Source organism: Sarcophilus harrisii, chromosome 2 (genome assembly GCF_902635505.1).
Source record: "Sarcophilus harrisii chromosome 2, mSarHar1.11, whole genome shotgun sequence".
In the NCBI taxonomy this organism is placed as follows: Eukaryota; Metazoa; Chordata; class Mammalia; order Dasyuromorphia; family Dasyuridae; genus Sarcophilus; species Sarcophilus harrisii.
This window is the reverse complement of record NC_045427.1, coordinates 237,179,845-237,194,172: the sequence shown is the minus strand read 5'-3', so window position 1 is coordinate 237,194,172 and position 14,328 is coordinate 237,179,845. Positions and strand designations below refer to the sequence as shown.

General features: G+C 35.5%; 1 protein-coding gene across 1 annotated transcript in view; it reads left to right on the top strand.

Annotated features, from left to right (window-relative positions):
- Positions 1–1,286: 1,286 nt before the first annotated feature.
- SYCP2 (synaptonemal complex protein 2) overlaps positions 1,287–14,328 on the top strand; it is a 114,926-nt gene continuing 101,884 nt past the window's right edge. Inside the window, exons 1-4 of the mRNA XM_031951711.1 lie at positions 1,287–1,389; positions 3,092–3,138; positions 4,450–4,593; positions 12,237–12,365. Of these exons, the coding sequence (XP_031807571.1) occupies positions 3,115–3,138; positions 4,450–4,593; positions 12,237–12,365 (297 nt within the window). The 5' untranslated portion in view covers positions 1,287–1,389; positions 3,092–3,114. The remainder of the gene's footprint in view (positions 1,390–3,091; positions 3,139–4,449; positions 4,594–12,236; positions 12,366–14,328) is intronic.

Sequence of the window (14,328 nt, the reverse complement as noted above, 5' to 3'; positions counted from 1 at the left end):
CTTCTTTACTATTTTGTTCCTTAATTTGTTTGTAAATAAGTTATATTATTATTTATTTTCTTAAAGATGATAACCTGAAAGTGGTAGGAAGAAAATTTTTATAGTGGTGATGTAAAATAAAATTATATCAAAATTTACTTAAATAAATCAAAAATCATTCAAATTAATCACTTACTGCTAAAAATATGTAGCATTTGCAAAGTGCCCTGAGTCATCTAACAAAGATAGAGCTAACAAACTCTTTAGGCAGAACAGCTAAGGATTGACAGACATATTAGTTAAGCTAATTAAAACCATAAAAACTTTTAATTGGTTGGTTTCATCAATGTTTACTGGACATGTTACCCTCATAAGGTTTTAAATATTAAAGGAAGGAAAAAGTATCACTAATCAGGAAGCATCTCTCAGCATACAATCATAAATTTGACATTGATCATATGTAAATTTAAATGGAAAAATTTGCCATCTTTGACAATAAAAGTATAGACTGAACAACTAGAACTTTTCAAACTACAGATTAGTCACAATTTCGTTGCTGTGTCTGTAAAAACTGGCCTTAAGGCCTACAGTATTAGGGTCTTGTAAGAAGGACGCGGACGACAATGACAGAGGGAAAGGCAAATCTGTCACGATGGTTGACGGCATCTAAGGAAAAGCCGTAGTTAAGCGGCACGTTCGGTTTAATTTGCACAGAATCGCTGCAGATTAGGCCTGATGGGGTCAGTCGGTGCGTCCCCTCCAAGTCCCAGACGAGGAAGGACGCCTGCCGGACCAGGTTCCCACAGATTGTGAGGAGCCGAGGCCTAATTGGAACGGCTTCGCCCGAGCCTCCCCCTCGTCCGCGCCAGGCCAGGCGGGCAGGTGGCTGCCGCGGAGACCGGTCGGAGGCGGCTGAGAGCGCAGGCACGACTGGTTCTAGACAGGCTTGGCAAGCGAAGCCGCACCCCCCGGGGCCTACTCTGGGTGCGGGCGGGAGAAGCCTGGAAGCTCTCGGTAGGGTAGGCGGCGTGTGGGATCACGGGGGCTGGACCACGGCGTTGGGAGGGGCAGAACAGCTATCCTACGGGGAGGGGGTGGGTGAAAGGAGGAAGCGGCCCTCGACTCTTCCCCTCCTCCTCTCCGAGGAGGCGGGGGGAGCTTCACTCCCGCTCCACCCGCAGGTCCCGGGAGGGGTGGGGGTGGGGAAGGCGTCGAGACTCAGAGAGAGGCTGGCGAGAGGCGGGAATAGCCGCGCCGAGGACGAAGGTGATTGGAGGAGGCGTTCCGCGCCTTTTTCTCAGGCGTGAAGCTGCCGCCTGAGGTAGCGTGGGAGAAGACAGCTGGGGAGTAGCCTCCCGGGCGGCAGTCAGGATTCTGCTACAGGAAAGACGACGCGTCTGGACGCGAACGGTTGGCGGATTCCCTTTCTACCTCCCCACTAACTACCGGGGGGCGTGAGATAGTGGGGAGTCCGAAAATCTCTTTTCGGGGATGACTGGGTGGGCCGCTTCCCCAATGGCGGAGGCCGCGCTAATCTCCTGGGGGGGGGGAGGAAGGGGGAGGCCGGCCTGCTCTGAGCCCGAGGGTGGGGGCGGGACCGAGGGGCTCCCTTACCTGAGGTGGGCCACTTCAGCATCGGCGCCTTCATTATCGAGGTTGATGCATGCGTCCGTGGTGGGAGCCTTTCCTTCCCCGCGCCCCCGCTCCTCTTCGGAGATGATCGGGGCCGGAGGCGCCGGTCGCTCGGCCGGTCCCAGGGGGCAGTAAGGACTTTCCTGGGGCAACGTCAGTCCCCCAGCTGGCACTTTAAAAACCGAGTTAGAAGGATCATGTTTGGTCCCCGTCGGGAGAAACCTGTGTTGGCCTTTCAGGTTCCCTAAGCCGAGTGTGGGGGGGGCGGGATGGTGTCGGGCGGGGGCCTACCAGGCCATCCTGAGGTGATTAACGGTGAGGGGATCTTCGGAATAACTGCGTTTTCGTCCCGTTTCTGGAGGAGAATCTTAGGATCATAGAAGGGGCCTTAACACCCTGACCAACCCTCCTCGTTTTACAGATGAGGAAACTGAGGCTTAGAGAGGTGAAGGTGACTTGGCCATAGTCCTACTGGTAATAAGTACGGATGACAGGATTCAAACCCAGGTCTTTTGACGCCAAATCCAAGGTTCTACATCTCATCGAGGCCCCATTTTCCCAACAGTGACAGATTGATTTTGCTCTTCTCAAAGAAGATGAATACCTAAACTAAGAAAAAACAAGATTTTGTCAGAAAATGATAAAGCTAAACAATCGAGTAGAAATTAAAAGACCCCACCTCCACATTGTAGCACTTGACAGGAAATTTGTTGAAAAGGTTATCTTTTGTTAGGCCTGATTTTATCTTCAAGAATAATTCTGACTGAAAAAGTTGAGGTATTGCATAATATCATCCCTCCTGCTTAATTTCTTGTTTAAAGTTAAGAAATTTTGATAAGACTAATCTCTAATAATTGTTTGGTACCAGCTCAACTTCTTTCCTTTTTTGGTTAATTTGCTTGGGAAAAAAATTTTTTTTCTTCTCCATTTCATTTCTTTCTGCCTAAAGATTTAACTTTATCATTTTATCTCTTGATGTCTTTACATATTTATTACAAATAGTTTTATATTTTATGTATGTAGTTGGAATAAAAGAGGTGAAAATCTTGTTTTTGGCCTTGACTCCAAAATAGCATTCTTATACCCCAAAGTAAGAATATAGCATAGTATAGTGGTAATGATGTAGCAGCAGCAGCAGTAATAGTCCTCAGGAAACTGATTTTAATTAAGATAGCTATGTTTCATTATACAGTTCACTTTGCTTCTCTGGCCTCAGTTTTCCAACATATAAAACGAGGGGGTCAAATAATCTTCAAGGCTTTCTTCATCTTTAAAATTTTTATATTACTTGGTAAAAAGAAATATGAGTGATTTGATTAGTAAATTATAAAAATTGAAATGAACACAATTTTCAAGAAAAGCAAAACATGTTTTTGGTTTTGGTATGAACTCTTCAGTATGTTACACATAATCATAATCATTTGGAATAGACTTGTGAAAATAGTTGTATTTATATTTTCTTTCAAATATTTTTATGCAGTTTAGTTACTTGAAGTTGTCAAAATGCCAATAAGAGCTGAACTTCAGGTATGTTACTATTATAGGTTACAGTGAGATTGTTATGTTTAATGTTAAAATTATATTTAGGGAAGTTTTATAATTTTACATGTTTAGTATACTTATAATAAAGAATTATCAAAGGTTAAATATTTTAATATATTTAAATGTCATTTTCAAGTACTTTGCTTTATTTTGTGATATTCTTGAAAATTTTATTAAGTCAATTTGTATGTAATTTCTCATTTAAAAGTGATCCTGTAATAGTCTTTTAAAATGCAAAAAAAAAAATCATTTCCTGATTGTTATTACAAATATGGATGCATATCAGGTTTTTTCAAACAATATTTTTCCATATTTGAACTTAATGAAATTTTTTCAATTAATAAGTTATAGCTAAAGTTTGTTTTTTATTACATTTTAAAAAGCAAAGCAGGGAGCATCAGGACCATCACCCACTTAACATTGTTTAGTAACTATTTACGTTAAAATGAATTTTAAAACAAAGTATCGCAACAGGTTTTGAATTTTTCTACTTAAATTCCCATCAATATTCTTTCCTCCTTTGCCATTCATTTTTATATGATTGTAATTAATATGTATTGAATTCTTCTGTTTTGCCTTTTTTGTTTATTTTTAAGTGCTATGTGCAGTTTTCTAATACAGCAACAATTGTGATTAGTTTATACTTTTGGAAAGTTCTAGTTGCTATTATAATAGACCAAAGTTTAATGTCGATTAGCAAATTTTTTCCATATAAATTTTTCATGTAATTAATGTTATAGTAAAAATGTTTATAATGTGTGTTTAGTGATGTTTCCTGACTGATGATGCCTTTTCCTCCATTTAATATGTAAAACCTTATGAGGATAATATAGATGGCCTATACAAACCCAACTGAAATTTTTCTGGGGTCATAGTTATGGTTTTAATTGGCTTAACTAATATCAGTTCATTCTCTAAAACTAGATTATTTTTTTCTTTTGCCAATAAATTGATGAATTTCAACATAAAGTTGACTTAGCAATTTGAGAAAAAACAAAACAAAACAAAAAAACAACCAAATTAGGACTTAATAAAAATTTCCTTCTCCCTATCCTCCATGAAAAAGTTTTATTACTGGACAAATAATTTATTCTTTTAGTCTATCTTTAATGTTTGACATTGTATATCTATACATATGGATGGGTTATTATTATCCTTATTAGAATCAGTGGTAATAATTATAAATTCTTCTGAAATGTTCAGAGAAAAGTTTATGTAAGACTTTGAGTATAAATGGTGATTGATTTGGTTTTGATTCATAATTTAATATGTAATATCACTAATTTGGTTTTTTAGCAGTTGGAAAAATGCATAGATAATGCTTTAAGAAAAAATGACTTCAAACCTTTAGAACGTTTTCTGCAGATGGAAAATTATGAAGATATCACACTTAAATGTAGTAAACAGTTTTTCAGCAAGTTGGACAACCTTATGTGCAAGGTAAAATTTCAACACTTAAAAGTGTAACAAGTGACTATTTTGTTAAAATGTTCCTGCCAGAAAGAATTATACCATTGTAAAAATCAAATTAAAAGTATTTGCTTAAAAATAGCTATTATTGGTGTTTTGTTTTTACCAGTAATTTAAACACCTTAGAAATATTTACTTATAAAATATTTTTTCTCTTTTTTGATTATTTTATTTTTCCCTGGTTATATGTGAAACAATTTTTAACATTCATTTTTAAAATCCTGAATTCTAGAATATTTTCCTTCCTCCCTATTGAGAAATCATTACATTGAAAATGTAAGCAATTCAATATAGATTATACACATATAGTCATGGAAAACATTTCTATAATAGTTATGATATGAAAGAAAACATAAGACAAAAACCCCTCAAGGAAAATAAAGCAAGTAAAAAGAAGTATGTTTTAATTTTCATTTAGACACTATCAGTTTTTTCTCTGAGTGTGGATAGTATTTAGAATCCTAAGTCCTTAGGAGTTGTCATGGATCATTTTGTTGCTGAGAATAGCTATGTCATTCACAGCTGATCATCTCAATATTGCTGTTACTTTGTGTGACAATACATTTCACTTTTATCAGCTTATGGAACTCTTTCAGGGTTTTTCTGAGGGTATCCTGCTTATCATTTCTTATAGCACAATGGGCTTCCATCATAATCACATACCACAATTTATTCAGCGATTCCCCAATTGATGGCATCCTCTCAATTTTCAATTCTTTGCACTCAGAAAAGAACTGCTGTAAATATTTATTGTACATGTAGGCCCTTTTCTTTTTTATTTTTTTATCTTTTTTGAGAAATAGTCCCAGAAGTGGAATTGCTAAGTCAAAGGGTATACATGGTTTTATAGCCCTTGGTATAGTTCCAAATTGCTTTACAGAATGGTGCGATCAGTTCCGTTATACCAACAATGCATTAATATCCCATCTTTTCCACATTCCCTCCAATATTTTGTCATTTTCCTTTTTGTCCTATTAGTCAACTTTAATAATATGTGGTAGTACTTCAGAATTATTTCAATTTGCATTTCTCCAATAGTGAGTTATAGCATTTTTTTTTTCCACATGGACATAGGTAGCAGTGTTTAACTTCATTTGAAAACCGTTCATATCTTTTGATCATTTGAATTGGGGAATGGCCCTTATTTTTATAAATTTGACTCAGTTCTCTATGTGTTTGAGAAATAAAGTTTCAGAAAAACTTGCTTCCAATTTTTTTTTTTTTACAATTACTCTTGCTATCTATTTCTTTTCTCCCTGTACTGTTACCTCTCTCTCCCCTTTACCCTGTTCCTCCTTAAGTGTTTTGCTTTTGACTATCAGCTCTTCCAACCTGCCCTCTTTTCTAGTGTCTTCTTCCCTAGTCCCTTTTACCTTCCATTATTCTCTAAGTTAAGTTTAGATTTTCATATTTAATTGAATGTGTATATTATTCCTTCTTTGAGCCAGTTCTGATGAGATTAAAGTTCACTCATTCCTCCATAATTCCTCTTTTCCCCTTCACTGTAAAAATATTTTCTCACTACTTTTATGTGAGAGATGATTTACTCCATTCTTCTTCTCTTTCCCTTTCTCCCATCATATTCTTTTCTCACAACTTAATTTTATTTTACTTTTTTTAGATATCCCTATTTATTCAGTTCACATCTGTGTCTTTTATGTATATTCCTTCTAATTGTCCTAATAATGAGAAAATTCTTATGTTACAAGTATCTTCCCATGTAGGAATGTAAACAATATAACCTCATTAGCCCATTCTGTTTACCTTTTATATTTCTCTTGATTCTTATTTGAAAGTCACTTTTTATATTCAGCTGTTCTTTTCAAAGGATGCTTAAAAGTCCTCTACTTCATTGAATATCCATTTTTTACTTTAAGGACTATACTCAGTTTTGCTAACTGGTAATTCTTGCTTGTAATCCTAATTTCTTTGCCTTCCAGAATGTCATATTCCAAGTCCTTCAATCATTTAATGTAGAAACTGTTAAATCTAGTATTATCTTAACTGTGGCTCTACAATACTTGTTTCTTTCTGGCTGCTTGCAGTATTTTCTCTTTGACCTGGAAGACCTAAAATTTGAATATAATATTCCTGGAAGTTTTCAATTAGGGATCTTTTTCAGGAGATAATTGGAGGATTCTTTCAATTTTTGTTTTACCCTCTAGTTCTAGGATAGCAGGGAAGATTTTTGTGACAATTTTTTGAAGGATGATATCTAGGTTCTTTTTTTTTTTTTTTTTTTTTTTTTTTTTTTAATTGTGACTTTCAGGTAGTCCAATAATTTTTTAAAGTTATCTCTCCTGGATCTATTTTCCAAGTTAATTGTTTTCCAATGAGATATTTCACATTGTCTTCTATTTTTTCATTCTTTTGTTTTAATTTTATTTAATTTTGTTGTTTCTTGATTTCTCATATTTCCTCATAATTACCTTCAATTTGCTCAGTTATAATTTTTAAGAAATTATTTTTTTTCAGTGAGCTTTGGTATCTCCTTTTCCATTTGTCTAATTCTACTTTAAAGAGCTATTTTCTTCCCAGGAAATTTTTTCCCCATTTGGCCAATTCTATTTTTTTCTAGAGTGAATTTTTTGTGCCTCTTTCCATCTGGCCAATTCTGCTTTTTAAGGCACTCTTCTCCTCATTGAATTTTTTTGTACTTCCCTTGCCATTTGACCTAATCAATTTTTTAAAGGTTTTTTCTTCAATATTCTTTGTGTTTCCCAAGCTGTTGACTTGCTTTTCATGATCTTATCTCTCTCTCATTTCTGTTCCCATTCTTGGTAAAACTTTTTATTTTCAAAATATGTATAGACAGTTGTCAACATTCACCCTTGCAAAACCTTATGTTCCAAATTTATTTTCTCCCTCCCTTACTTCACTCCTTCCCCAAGATGGCAAGTAATCCATAAAAATGTGCAGTTCTTCTATATATATTTCCATAAAGCTACACAAGAAAAATCATACCAGAAAGGGAAAAAAATGAGAAAGAAAATAAAATGCAAACAACAAAAAAATGAAAACACTATGTTGTGATCCCCTTAGTCCTCACTCTGGGTGCAGATGGCTCTCTCTATCACCAAGACCATTGAAATTGGCCTGAAATCACTTCCCTGTTGAAAAGAGCCTCATCCATCAAAATTGATTATCAGATAATCTTGTTGCTGTGTACAATGTTCTCTTAGTTCTACTCACTTAGCATCAGATATGTAAGTCTCTCCAGGCCTTTCTGAAATCATCTTGCTGATTGTTTTTTAATAGATTTGTTACCATTTTTTCCCTCTTCCTCTCTTACTTGATTTTCAAAATCCTTTTTGAGTTCTGTCATGGTCTGAGACTGTTGTGGGCCAGAACTCTGAACTTGAAACAAAGGATTCTTGCAAGGTACTAAGTCAGCGGAATTGATAGAGACAATAGGTTTCTAATTTAGCATGATTCAGTATGATTTATTTAATCTTACAAGGAGATGTTATGGGCCAGAACTTGAAACAAGGTACTAAGTGGAATTGAGGAATGGTTAAATCTAGTTTAGCATTGATTTAATCCTACAACAAATAATGGTTTCCTTGTGATATGATGATTGAATTGTATTCAGTGTGGAGCATATAAGCTAGAAGCCTCAACCAGGGAAATTCAGAGACATTTGGAGAGAAGACAAAGTACTGGCTGCAAGAGCTTAAGCTCTCAGAACCAAGGTGGAGAAATTTAGTTCAATCTTCCATCTTCCTGGTGGCTGGCCTGGACTCCTGCACTTCCCCCACTAAGACCAAGGCCAGACTGAAAGGCTCTCCAGAAAGCTGCCCAGCCCGGGGAAGGAGATAATAAAGGATCTAGACTATAAGAAAGCCAATCTGGCCCAGGAAAGAAGACAAGACTTTGAAAGAGATATTAAAGGATTTGGACTTTAATACCTGGCTATATTTGTGGTGATTATTGAACTGAAATGAAGGCTGCTTCCAGAGACCCCAAGAAAACCGAACTAGAGAACATTACATTTTAGAGAGAACATTACATGAGACCAATTCATATTTTTCTTGGAGGGTTTGCATATAGAAACTTTGACTTTGTTATCTTCTGAGTGTATATTTTGATCTTTCTTGTCATCATACTAACTTTCTGTGGTGAGAATATTTTTTCTGTTTGCTTATTTTCCCAGCTTATTACTTGACTTTTAACGTTAAAGTAGAGCTGTGCTTTCAGAGTAGAAGTGCATTGTCCCAATCGTCAAGGTATTTCTGCATCAATTTTCAAAGACATTTCTAAGGACCTGTAAGTTTTCATTTCTTCCAGATAGTATGATCTAAGGAGAGTGTGTTTACTAATCTCCTGGCTTGTGCTGTGGCCTATGAGTGACCAGAAGCACTCTTTTCTATCCTGGGATTGTGAGAAGGGTCCCTGCTCCACTGTGGCTGCAAGCTCTGGTATGCTAGGGCTCTTCCTTGCCTTCAGACTGCCATCCAAATTCAAGTATGCGCAAACCAACAGAGTCCTGCCTCAGTGCTGGCAAAGAGACTCCTTTAATCTCTTTGACCTGTTTGATGCACTCCGTGTCTGTGGGTCGAGAGCTCCATGAGCTGCTGCTGCTGCCACCACTGCTACTGCAGCTGTGACTTCCAAAGCCAGTCTACTTTGCTGGGGCTAGGGCTTTGCTGGTGGTGTGGCCTGCAAAGGACTGCCCTCCATTTAACAGTATATGGAGAGGTTTGAGGGAGAACTTAGCCTTTATTTGATGATCTTGGCTTCACCTCTCTAAAGTATTTTCAAAAGATGAAAACATGCTTGGGTTCTTTCAAGTAAAATATACAGAATCCTGCATCTGCATAAGATTGCCATATTGACTCATATCTTAGTTGAAAATGAGTTCAAATTTGGCTTCAGACACTTAATACGGCCTAGCTGTATGACCCTGGACAAGTGATACTGAATATATAAAATTAGTGCTTATTGACTCATTTTTAAACTTTTAAACTAGCTTTTATGTACTATACATGAAGCTTAAAACCTTAGGTTGATTTTGTTGTTAATTTCTTCAGTGTATTTTTCTACTCTATATAGGTATACATAGATATTACATGTTAAATTACTCCAATGTAAAACACTCCAATTACATGTTAAAACAGTTTTTTAACATTAAGAAAAAAACTTTTGTTCCAGATTCTATCTCTTCCTCCTTCCCTCTCCTTCCTACTTCTTGATACAATAAGCAATCATATGTTGCTTATTATGTAAGTAACATAATGCCATTATGTAAAACATTTTCATATTAGGCATTTTATATAAGAAGACTCAAAATAAAAAGAATGAAGGAAAGTTAAAAATAGTAGCATGCTTCAGTCTTAATATAATAGTTCTTTCACTGGAGGCAGATAGCATGCTTCATCATTTGTCTTTTGGAATTGCCTTGGATCATTGTCTTGGATGAGAATAATTGACATTCACAATTCTTCATAGTATTGTGTTGTACATTCTTCTGGTTCTGTTCACTTCACTTTGTATCAGTTCGTGTAAGTCTAAGTTTTTCAGAAATCATCCAATGTGTCCTTTCTTGTAACACAGTACTGTAATATTCCATTACAATCATATTCTACATATTGTTAAGCTATTCCTCAATGGGTGAATATCTCTTCTGTTTCCAATTCTTATTCTTAAAAGTGCATTTTGTATAAAATTAAGGAGTGAAAATTAATAATACTTCTTAAATAATGTTTTCCTTCCCACTAGCAGAGGATCTTGCCTTATATTTTACTGAGAACTAGAAGTCAGGGATAGCTAAGGTGACATAGTGGGTAGAGTACAGGCCCTGGATTAGGAAAACCTGAGTGCAAATGTGTTATCAGACATTTGACCCTTACTAGACCTTGGGCAAATCACTTAGCCCTGATTGCCTTCCCTCTCCCAAAAGAGGTCAGTTGTTGTGAATTTTTTCCCCTTCCAATTCTGTATCTCAAATGATTTCACCATTTACTTTTCCACTGCCCCAGTTCTCTTTTCTTTTGATGCAGCCTTTGAGAAGAGGACTTTTTCTTGCTTCAACTTGTGTCCTTGTTCCTATGCTTTACCAGAACTTGTCTCTTTCATAATTCCCCCTCCATACTTCCTCATATGTAGTTTTCCTTCTTGGCTTCTCTTATTTGGACCCCTTTGATGCCCATAGATATGCTCAGATTTTTCTTTAGAACCTTCATTTGACCATACCATCCTCTCAAGTTATTATTCACTATCTTTTCAATTTCACTTCTGAGCGCCTAGAAAAAGAATATGCTCATTTTCTCTTATTCTTTATCCCTGCCCTTTGCACTCTAATTTTCAGCCATAAAGCTGGACTAAAACCGCTGTCCTGTCCCTAGTACTCAAGGAGTTGAAAATTACTAAATAAATGTTCTTTTCTCAATCCTTACTTTTATTGAACCCTATATTAACACTGTTGACCACATCCTTTTTCTGAATACTACCTTCTCTCTCTCTTTTTCCCCCCAAATGTTGGTCTTTAAAGGGTAATTTGATCACTCCTTAGTCTCCTTTGATAGTCTTCATCTGTGATTTTCTCCCTATAAATGTATGTATCTCAAGCTCAGCTCTGGGCCTTTACAAACAAAATAAAAACAGCCACATACACTCTCAAGGATCTCATCAGTTCCAGTAGATTTATTAATTATCTATTCAAAAGTCTACCAGATTTTCTGAACTACCTTTTGTCTAGGTCCTGCAGGATTCCAGGGCCGTCTTTCCAATTGGGATAGCTCCATTGGGTTACCACATAGGTATTCAAATATCTAAAATTAAATTCATTTTCTTTTCTCTCCTACTAAACCTTCAAAGCCATTCTTCCTAAAGTTCTCTTTCTTTTGAGGAAATCATTTTTCTAATCACCAGCCTCAAAACTGATCCCTTCCTCTCCCAAATTTCTTGTATTCCTTCAATTGCCATGACTTGTTCATCCTACCTCCACAATATCTTCTACTCACAGGACCAAAATTTAATCTAGACCCTTTAAATTCTTTCCTGAACCATAATAATAAGCCTCCCCTCTCCAGTCCATCTTCCATGAAGTTTCAAGTTGCCTATGTTGCTTTATAGTAACATTTAAAATATTTCACAATCTATCTTTAATTTATCTTTTCAGATTTCACCTTAATTCCTATACACATGCTGTGTTACAGCTAATCTGACTTACTTGTATTTCCCCATTCATGATGTCTCTCACCACTGTGCTCAAGCTACTCTACTGCCCATGCCTGGAATGGTCTCCTTATTTCTTAGAAATGATAACTTCTCTTCAGATTTAACTCAGATTAGACCAACCTTCTACACACAAGGTTTTCTTGATACCTCTCAGTTGTTAGTATTCTCACAAAAATTTCTTTGTATTTATTTTCTATATTTTATCTTTCTTATCTATATATGTGTAGTTTTTCCCCTAGTAGAATATATTGCTTGAGGAACAGAAGCTTTTTTTGTCATGCTATACTAAGGGCTAACAGTCACTTTTACATAAGTGGAAGATAAATCCTTTGTCTTTTTATATCTTGACTGAATGGAATTAATTTTATACAATTAAAAATATTTAATTTATTTGTATATATATGAGATATTTACTGTTTGTTATTTCATTTCAGGAACTTAACAAAAAAGACATCCAGAATACTTCAACTATTTTAAATTCTCTTGGGAAATATGGCAAAAATATCAGCATATTTGGGGAAACTGGACTTCTAGTAATGATAAAACAAGGGCTAGTCAAAAAGATAAGTATATTATAAACAAAACATATCTTGGAAGATGAAATGTCATTAACAGTCCACCTTAATAATTTTAAGAAAATTTTATCTCTATTGAAGCACATTCAATTACTGATTATTTCTCCTATTTAAGCACATGTAAATATTATCCTTATCCTTAAAAATACCTGTACTTAATTGTTAAATATTTCTTTTAGCAGTATTTTATATATGTTCTCTATTTCCTTGCTAAATTCCTATGAAAAATTTCTGTGCTTAATAGGCAGCATGGTATAGTATATAGAGGATATAAAGTTGTAGACTTGAAATAAGGAAGACTTAAATGTCTTTCATTTTTCCTAATATCTCACTTATTCTTTTTCATCCTGTTTCCCCCATCTGCAAAATGGGGATATCTATTTTACCAAGTTGTTGTGAGGATCAAATGAGATATGCAGAAATCATAGATGCCCATGGGACAGTGAGGGGCCACATGTATAGTCTACCACATTTGATTGTAAAATGCTTTGCAAATATTTAAACTATTATGTTATTATTTTGTGCTGCTTATATTTCCTCAATTCCTTGAGATCTGACTTCGAACCTCTCTGTTCTATTGATAATACTCTCTTAAATGTTAAGTGTCCTGTTAATCATTAATCTCATGTTCTTTTCTCATTTCTCATTCTCGTTGACCTTTTCTTTTTTTTTTTTTTTTTTTTTTTTTAATATTAACGGGTACCAGAACCCGTTATCCATTTCTCCTAGAAAATCCAATCCATTCAGTCAAATAGATGTTTATTAAATACCTATTATGTTCCAGGCAGACACTCTAGTAAACTCTGAGGATACAATTAATAAAAAAAAAAAAAAGACTGTCCCTGCCTTCAAGGAGCATGCAGTTTAATATATGGAAACAACTCATAAAAGGAAGAAGGGGAAAGTAAGGGTGGGAATGGAACAGGGGACATTTTGTTCTGTGGAGTTGAGATCAGATATAGCAGCAGATGTCTTACTGTTCCTATTCAATAGCTTTTGCTATTTCTTATACTCCCCGATACCATAAGTATGGGTTTCTTCCAAGACTCATTTTTACTTCTTTATATTCTTTTGTCTTAGTAATGTTATCTGCTTCTATAGGTTCAATTATTGTCCCTTTGCAAATGACTCTTAGCTTTTGATACCTAGCTCTGATCTCTCCCCTAAGTTCCAGTTCTATATCTTAAATACTCTTTTAGTCATAAACATTCCTTGGCACCTCTAGCTCCATATTTCTAAAACTACATTAAAATTTTTCTCCTCCTAATTTATCCCTTTTTCAAAAAAATCCTATTATTGTTTGTAATACTAAAAGCCTTCTAATTATCAATCTTGAAATCTGTCATCTTTGATTACTCCTTTCCCTTTACTTTCCCACAAGTTGTTTTGCTTCTGTTCTACCTATAGCTCATTTCTCTTTCATTCTCTCTGCTCATACTATTATTTCCCAATTTTAAGCCACTATTACCTTTTCTGTTTCCTCTCCAACCTAGGCTTCATGCAACTACCAAAATATTCTTTATCACATATAAATATGAATGTGCCACTCTCTCTACTCAGAAACTTTCAATGTTTAATTATGTATGTGTCAAAAGATAAAAATTTCTTATACTAAGACTTAGATCTTATCACTATTTTTCCAACCTTATTTTATATTACTATCTATGCACCTGTTACCAGGCTTAAAATACTGTCGTCTTCATTGCACTTGCACACACTGTTCTCCATGCTTGGAATGTACTCTGTCCTGACTTATACCCACAACTTAAACTCTCTTTAAGCCGTGGAATAAATGTCACATTTCATATCCCTTCCTTGATTCTCATTCAGATACTCTTAAGGTACTTTGTCTGGATCTCTCCTTTCTCCCTTTCATAGTCTTACCTTCTATTAAACTCATCTTTATACATATCCTTGAAAGCATATAAAACAGTGCTTTGGTCATAGGATA